The sequence below is a fragment of the Quercus suber genome, unplaced genomic scaffold, assembly GCF_002906115.3.
Source record: "Quercus suber isolate HL8 unplaced genomic scaffold, Cork oak 2.0 scaffold_1536, whole genome shotgun sequence".
NCBI classification, from domain to species: domain Eukaryota; kingdom Viridiplantae; phylum Streptophyta; class Magnoliopsida; order Fagales; family Fagaceae; genus Quercus; species Quercus suber.
The window spans coordinates 1-8815 of record NW_027070908.1 but is presented as its reverse complement, the minus strand read 5'-3'; the positions used below and the strand labels follow the sequence as shown (position 1 = coordinate 8815).

Sequence of the window (8815 nt, the reverse complement as noted above, 5' to 3'; positions counted from 1 at the left end):
CAGTAAATGCTTCATTCTTCCCCTCCTGTAGTTCTTCATGCTCATGCTTGCCTTGTGACTCTGCAGGAAATCCAAAATTATAGGCAAAAGAAGGATGTATGCTGGAAGTGGAGGATAAAGATGGAAGACCCTGGTTTTCCATCCCATTATTTCCAGTTTCTGATAAAGGGACAGGTGCTATAGGAGTCTGTGAAAAGGAAAGACCAACATGATCTTGATTTCCAGACAATTCTGTTGCCAAGTTTTCAGGATATGCAGCAGTCCCTGAAGAAGATATGCTGGTCCTGTTGCAAAAACGCTCATAATGGTAGGGAGTAGGGAAGGGAATATGGTTCCCGAAACCAGAACTATCATCTGGACCTCTATTTGTGATAAATTTGGGCTCCACAGATGGGAAATATGGTTGATTTTTTGGGGAGTGAAAAAGATTCCCTGCACATGTTCTGTAAGGAGAAGTATATTCTTGCACTGGATTAGTGCTGTGATCAATCCTGGAAGGTGATGAGCGCCTAAAGTTAATACTAGGGACGTCAGGATCATAAGGATCTGTGCTTGTACCAATTCCATCTCTGTAAGAAGGGTAAGAGATTTGCGGCTCTATTGAGCCAGAAGGTGTTGAATGTGGCCAGAGTTGATCTTGAACCACAGAATCTGTTTCCATAATGGGCTTGTTAGAGCCAAAAGATCTACAAAGGTTAGGTTGAAATAAACTATGGCACTCATTTGAGACAGGTGGCACAGTGCCATTGTCTAAATTACATTCACTTTCTAGCCTATTAGCTATTGCAAATCTGCTATGATCGGAGATGTGTCCTTCTTCACTCAAAAAGTACCCAGAATGGGCATTTGACATGACAGGTCCATGGTCAATAGCAGAGTTATGATCAGTCCTCAACCTATCACATGCTGCAAATCTGCTTTCATCTCTTCCAACTCTAGTCGTGGAGTCCTCAATATATTCATAGCTGATGACTGGCCCAAGCTCATTGCAAACTTTATGTTTGTTCTCTACCTCAAGACTTTTTGCAAACTTGTCTTCTGCACTTTCTCTTCCAGAGTAGCCAAAAGATTCCCCAGGGTACTCAGATAAGACAGATGGCCTATAACGATCATCCCAATCATTCTCATCTTTCACCTTATCACTCATTGCAATGCCACCAACGTCAGCTCTACTGACTTTATCCCTAGAACGCCCTCTTGCAACCTTAAATTTTAGTAACTGTCTTTGAGGTTGATGATCTGTTTCCTTTCTCAAACTGAATTTGCATAGAAGCCTAAGAACCTATAAAATACATAGGAAGAGACATCGATAAAATATATATATATATTTGATTGCATTTTGAAGTCTTGACTTTGATAGGAAAGGAGCAGACCTGCTCTTCCGACAGCCCAAAGTTAAACTTGTGGGCTGAAAAGTAATTTTCTTTGATTATGTCACGAAATTCAGCTTCTTTAAGTGGGATACATGACCAAATTGGGGTGAACTTTACCTGAGAAAAAAGAGAATCAGTTTATAAATAAATAAATAAATTTGTGGAAAAAATTTCAATCATTCCACTTAGAATAAACTCCCAAAGCCTTCTCCCAGCAAAAACTAAAACTAAAAAAAGGAACCAAATGGACACAAGAAAGATATACATATCCACACCTGTGCCGGGAATTGCTTCCCTGATTTACGGAAGGCATCGGGCTCAATATACATTGCACCATCAGAACATGCCCGGAAAACACCATGAAGCTGTCTTTTTTCATATTCAAACAAAAATAAAATCATTCCATATTTAACCTGCATTACAAAGCGGCTCTGAGAAGATGGAAGGCCAAATAGTCTCCTACTAAAACACTCTCTTTTGGTTGCACTATTTGACATGAAAATTGCACCATATTCAGGATCTTCTCCATGGGCACCACGCTGACCTTCATCATACTCCATTGATTCCACCCTTGACGTGCTGTCAAATTTAATAATGACAATAACAATGAAATCCTCAATATCAAGGTGAACAAGATGTGATATAATGGGTTAAAGCCATAATGGAAATGGAAGTTCCTTTATTTTGTCAATAACCAATAACTTCATGGGCAACGCGCCCCCCCCCCCCCCCCCCAACAACCTAAGGATATTATTTTTACCAGACTACCAAAGCCAGGCAGAGAGAGAGAGAGTTAAGCAAGCACGTACATAGGCATCAACTCAGAGAAAAAGGGAAAAAATTGTGAAGTGAATACAATGTGGAAAAAAAAAAAACACACATGGAAGCACCTTTGCAGCCTTATATTTTGTCTCAAAATAAATCGATAACATAACTATATGCCTTCATTCAATTCAGAATCAGTAACAAATTTCAAATTTAGCCAAGGTTCTCTCTCTCTCTCTCCCATTTGATAAGTAAAATTCATTAATGCGACTAGAAGAGGTAGACATATGCACAGGATGTGTACAAAAAGTACATTGACATTAAGCACAAAATGAACAGCCATCAAGTATATCAAAGTATCATAGTATCAAAAGAAAAGATATAGGAAGCATTCATCCACTCAAATAAAGATTTGAGTAGAGAAAGCTTAAGATCATGCACTAATTTCTCCTGTCCCTCAAAGGTCCTTGCATTCCTCTCACACCAAATACGCCACATGAGGCAATGGGGGATTGCGTTCCAAATCATATTATTGCTTGTTCTACCAAACTTTCCTCTCGTTAAAATTACTTTCTTGCCTTCTTTCTCTTTTAAGACATTGTCTTTGAAAAATCTTTCGAGACTTTCACAAACAAGAAACATTTGAAATCTCAAATTTCCTATTAAACATAATAGGGATACACATGTAGCACAATACTATCATATTCTTCCCCTATAGTTGTTTATAAGAATATTAACAGCAATGCGTTTTAACCCAAACAATTTGGAGTTAGCTATGGAATAATTTATTAACTACAAACTCATCCTATTCCATACTCTCATTGTATTACACCTCCCTCTCACATAAATGTAAGTCTCACATGTGGGTGTAATTATTCAATGAACCCAATGCTACTACACTTTCCTCTCAATTTCACATCTGGGTCCTGCAAATCTGCACCACCACACACGTGGGAACCACCCAATGTAAGAGGGGTTACACATATCCCCATTACATCTAATACCATCTCCTTAGAAAGACACGTAATACACCAAATGTACCGAATAATTTTTCCGCGGTGTGGGACCCACATGTAGGATTCACTCTCTCTGTAATACACCCGTGCACTGAATAATTTTTGCAACCAAATACATAAGAAAAAAAATCTATGAACACAACAAAATCACAATTGCATTTTCACAAAACCCCTGTTTTGAGTTGCGTGGGTCCCAGTATTTTATTTTGATTTTTTTTTCCTTTCATTTTTGGGTTGACACCTCACTTCTTGTGAAAATATTGTGAGATTTTGTTATACTAATCCAAGAACTCAATACATAGAAAGATGAATTTAACAGCAGATTTCACACCTAATAATAAGAATAAATTCTTATAAAAAAAACAATACTAAACTAAATAACTAAAACCTAGAAAATTAAGATCTGGTATTAGCAATTACAGCCAAATGTTTTACATTTCGCTTTATCCAAACACATACTAAAACAAATCACAGAATATATATACAATAAACAAACAGTCCACCAATCACTAAGACTCTGTTTGTTACAACAGAATAACAAATACATTAAAATAACAGAAAACAAGAATACAATAATAAAATGAATATTTAATTCACATAATGCATAAACATCATGAAAAAAAATATAAATATACAATTCACCAGGCATGCAATTGCAATCAGGCAATCAGGCAATCACAACACCACACTTTCTAGGAAAAATAAAAATAATTTTCCCTGGAAACAAGAAAATCAAATAAACAAACAAAGGCTTTATCAGAGAGAGAGAGAGAGAGAGAGAGATGTAAACCTGTGTGGTGTTGGCTGTGAGATTTAGATGTGAAGAAGTGAAAGCGATGAAAGAACTAACAAAAAAAGAAAAGAATATATATATGAGTCGGTTAAGTTTGCATTAATTAAAATAAATAAATAAAAATTAAACATCGATAACAACAACAAAAAAAAAAAGAAAAAAAAAAAGAAAGAAAGAGATTTACAGAGAGAGAGAGAGAGAGAGAGACGTGGAGATGTGGTTTTGGTGGAGATTTACACAAAGAAACGTTAATCGCGAAGTTTGTGTGTTCGTGTTGTGTTTGTGTTGTGGTGTGGTGCGGCGTACGAAAGAAAGAGACGTGTAAGTTGTTGGGTGAATGGGATGGTGAGGGCGAAACGTCGGTTTCCTATTGTGTTTTTTATGATAGAGTGCTATTGCATATTGCTGCCTGCCTCCTTCAAATAGTGCGGTACTGTTTTAACTTTTTAAGAGTAGTGGTGTAGAGACGTAGCATTGATTGTCTTTGTCTATTGTGTATTTCACAATTTGCATTTTGAAGACTCTTCGGGGATCTGCTGTGGGTCCCTACATATATGTGGCGGCCCTTTACGTTTTCTCTTTTATAAAAAGTTTTTAGAACAGTAGAAGCCCACTTGGGTTTTAAAAAATGATGAATTGAAGAGGTGGTGGACCCGGCACCGGGATTCACATCACCCCAAATTTATGGTATATTATGTGAGCCCATGTTTATAGGCCCACTATCCTATACAAACCTAAACAATTTTTTTTTTTTTTAATGAGATGCACTTTATACTTTATATTTTTTTAAAGTCTATATTATAGACTCGGAAACTTTTCATATATCTCTTTTTTAAATGTAAATTTTAAAAAATTAATCGTTGAATTTTATACATGCATGTCAAATTTAATTCAAATCGGATGTTATTTGCTATTTGATCAATGAATTTATTTTTTATACACAACTTTAAATCACAAAAACTTGAAATTTTAATATTTATTTGATGACATAGTAATTGATTTTTTATTTTCTTGAAATTTTTTAAGAATTAAGGATGTAATAAGAACGTGTAATTTAACAGTTAGATTTTCAAAATTCACACTCAATATAAATATATATAATGGGTATGTAGGGTTTTTCTTCAAACTAGTTTGTAGGATTTTTCTTCAAACTAGTTTGAAGACAAACTTTGTTCGCTCTTTATCACCAAACTAAGACATCAATCGGTTTTTTATGTAGGCGAGGATTAATCCCAGATCTCTTATTTTATCATCAGAGACTTTACCAATTGAGTTAAATAATAGAACCCACCTCTAGACTTTTTTTATTTAACGAGGTTTTTTGACCAATTTTTTAAATGAGATTTTGGATACAATTTGGAGTGTTTTTTTTTCCTAGAAAAATTTATGAAGATAATCAAATTCGAAGTTCATCATTTGCCAAAATAGTAATAAATTAACTAGCCTCTGAGCACGCGCTCAGAGGCTCTTTTATTTTTTGAATGTGGGTTAATTTAGAGTATTTATTATAATTTGAAATTACTATAGTTTTCAATCATTAAAAAAAAAAAAAAAAAAAAAAAAAAAACCTAGGGTGTGATGAGTATCATGTGTGGAGAAATAATTTTTTATTAATTTGATTCCAAGTATAAAATGACCGAGCAAGATAATATTAAAAAAAAAAAAAAAAAACCAAATGTAGAGGTTAGAATTTTGCAAAGAGGAAAAGGAACCAAACTGTGGATGTTAGTTTTTTTTTTTTTTTTTTTTGGTACAAGGGAAATACATTCATGAAAAGGAAAAATACAGCACAAAGAATGAAAACCATAAACATATTGTCAAAAATAATAATAAAAGAACCAAAAAAAAAAAAAAACTATAGACAAAACCATAATACATGGATTAGAAAATGTACATACCTTTTAAAAGAATATACGCAAGCATTAACACCGGTTTTGGGAGACCCTCTAAGAATGAAATCAGCATAAAGCCATTCAACAATTGTTGTAATTTCTAGGAATTTTGTGTTATTCGTTATTGAATTTTTCATCCAAAACAAACACCAAAAAAAAAAAGCTTTGAAGAAAACTTACATGCCTTTTAATGAAATTAAGCAAGGATTGTACACAAATCTTTTGCACTCCAAGCAAGTTTGTGCATAGACCGTGCAGCAAAAGGAAGTGAATACTTCAACTGTCTATGGATGTTACACTTAGAGAGCCTGACAAAGATTTTATTTCAATAAGAATAGGAATAGCAATCCTTGTACACGTTTGTGAGCACCGCGTAACAAAAGTTTTATTTCAATTAGGAATATGAATAGTAGTCCTTGTACACGTAAAAAATTACTGAGAAGAGTTTTTGTTTAAAAGACTTCATCTATTGGGAAGTTTTTGTTTGTAGCGGATGGGAAACGTGGGGAGTGTTTTTTTTTTTTGGGGGGGGGGGTCCAACTCCTCTTCATTTCCCTTTGAAATGGAGAGGGTCCAGTTCACGGTTGGAATTTTTTTAAAAACCATCCATGCTAAAAAATGTGCCACATCATACTTAACCCACTTAACCCAAACCACACTTAACTAAACTTAAACCATAGGCAATTTAACTCAACTGGATCCTTCAGCTACCCAAAAAAACAAAAAACTTCCTCTTTCTTCAGATCTTTCTCTACTCTACCCAAATTCAAAAACTCTCTCACACCATTGCTCAATCTCCATGGTTACAGCTAGCAGCCACTGCGACCCACACCTCCACTACCGGCAGAGTTTCGGTACGTTCCTGTCTCAGCCGTTGGAGGTGCTATCGTCGATGACACCACCACTGGTGGCCGCCAGGTCCTCCTCTCTTTCTCTTTATTGTCTTTTCTCTCTTATTTTTCTTTTTGTTTCTCTTTTTATTTGCCTTTTAGAAGTGACTAAATCCCTTAGAGTTTTGTTTAGTGACTGGGTTTCCTTTTGAGTATAAAGCTTGATGACCTGCTTTAGGTTTGAAAAATTGGGGCTTTTGGGTATAGCTGAATGTGTTTGTGAGCTTAGAATTCTTGATTTGCTATATGATAGTATGAGATGTCTATCATATTCCATAAGAATTTTTACAAAATTTTGTCAACATGGAAAACCCATATTATGGATGTATGAATTTACTTAATATAAATTAAATAGTCATTTCCTATTTTACTTTTAATTTTTAAATTTAAGGCATTTATTCTGCAGCAAATTGTTTTGTCAATTAGGTATTTATTTTGTCCAACATTGACATGCATCTAAAATGGTTTTTGATTATTGAAATACTTTAAAACTTTAATTTTTCTTATGTTGACATGTATTTTGTTAAACAGGACTGGTTTGAGCAAATATCGGGAGTGGGTGATTGAGGCTGAGCATGTGATACTGAGTACTCTCTAAATTTTGAGCTTAATGTGCTGCATCCATATGCTCGTCTTACATCTATTCTTAACAAATTTGGTCTTTCAAAAACTGTTTTGGTCAATCTGGCTTTAAACTGCTTTTTGTGCTTTGTTTTGATGGTAAATTTTGTCTCTGCAAAGACAAGTTTTTCAAACATATCTTTGTCCTTTCCCTTTGATACTACTGTGTGTCTTTACCTTTCTGCTATTCTACTGCCCGTAAATTATAAATTTATTTATATTTTTTGTTGGAGTGAAATTGCAATTTCGTTTATTTTGAAACATAGGTGAGTGGTTTTCATACAAATCTTTGTAGAGTCTATGAAAGCTAAACTGTGGAATTAATCAGAATCTTCATACAAGATGGGGTGAAAGGATTGAGCCTCAATTTCCCTACTCTTGCTTTATTGTCGAAAAAAGTTATATGGAGTAATAACTAATAACTATGTCTCTTGTTTTCTTATTAACAGGATAAAATATTAGCCTATGCTGCAATGAAGTTCAATGTATCTTGCCAAAAAAAATGTTTTGAAGCATTGAAGCCATGTATCTTGCTGTCAATAGGCTAATTTTCAGTATAAATGAAACGCTGCATGTATTCTTTAATTTTGACACTTAGTTTTCATGTTCATTTACAAAAACTTTTACATAGATTTAGAGTACAAACCAAGAAGAATGTAACAAAATATAGTTATTCTTTTATTGATATTGGTTTGAGAATGTAATAAAATGTAATTGATTGTGTGCCTTTTATTTCTAATTTCTTGTAATGCTTCAAATTGAACAATTTTGATGATGCTTGTACGATCACAAATTGATGGAAGATTTTGATCCATAAATAAACAAAGTTTTATTAAAATGTACACTTTGATTACAAGGCTATTATTTCACTCAAAAAGAACCTAAAAATATGCACATTCATGGAACCTAAAAATTACGTTCACAAATTCTACAAGGATGCGAGTTGAAGCTGAAGTGTAATGAATAAGATTATGCCTAAGCAAAATACTTCCATTCAAAACAATATTTGAATCATACAAGTGGCTACTAAAGGTAAAGTGTTGAAGTTTGTTAAGAGCTTGGCTATTGAAGAAAGTAATGGCAAGAATTGGAGAATGGAAAGAATGAGATGTTGGTTACTTTGAGGGTAACCACCTCCAACAAAGTAAGAACAAGAAAGATAGAGAAAGGAGAGTAACTAAATTGATTCCAAACTTGTTTATTATCATCCCAAAATTGGGGGTTATATACAATTACAATCTCAGTAATACCAAATGTAACTACCACTAACAACTGCCTAACTAACTCTCACTATCTGATCACTTCCTAAGCTTCACATCATGCACCTGCGCTGCACATGCCTCAATATAGCCACGCACACGCACCCTTTATCACCACAACAGGCACACCTCATCACACTACTAGGCACCACCCACACACTACTAAGCACAGCACACACAGTACCTTAACATAGTTTCTACATATA

General features: G+C 34.4%; 1 protein-coding gene and 1 long non-coding RNA gene across 7 annotated transcripts; one reads left to right on the top strand and one right to left on the bottom strand.

Moving 5' to 3' along the window:
* Positions 1-51: 51 nt before the first annotated feature.
* LOC112023817 (uncharacterized) lies at positions 52-1933 on the bottom strand (the record flags this gene model as incomplete). The annotated part of the gene is made up of 3 exons (XM_024056439.2): positions 1649-1933; positions 1374-1490; positions 52-1282 (listed from the first exon to the last, which is right to left on the bottom strand). Coding segments are annotated over exons 1-3 (1633 nt in total), but the record flags the coding sequence as incomplete, so codon positions are not given.
* Positions 1934-6369: 4436 nt separating this feature from the next.
* LOC112023825 (uncharacterized) lies at positions 6370-8077 on the top strand. Of its 6 annotated transcripts, none has more exons than XR_010627552.1 (4): positions 6370-6757; positions 7261-7449; positions 7617-7697; positions 7800-8077. It is a non-coding gene; the product is annotated as an uncharacterized LOC112023825 (long non-coding RNA). The 6 variants fall into 6 exon arrangements; XR_010627555.1 differs by having other exon boundaries at positions 6371-6757; positions 7261-7316; XR_010627553.1 differs by lacking the exon at positions 7617-7697 and having other exon boundaries at positions 6373-6757.
* Positions 8078-8815: the final 738 nt, after the last annotated feature.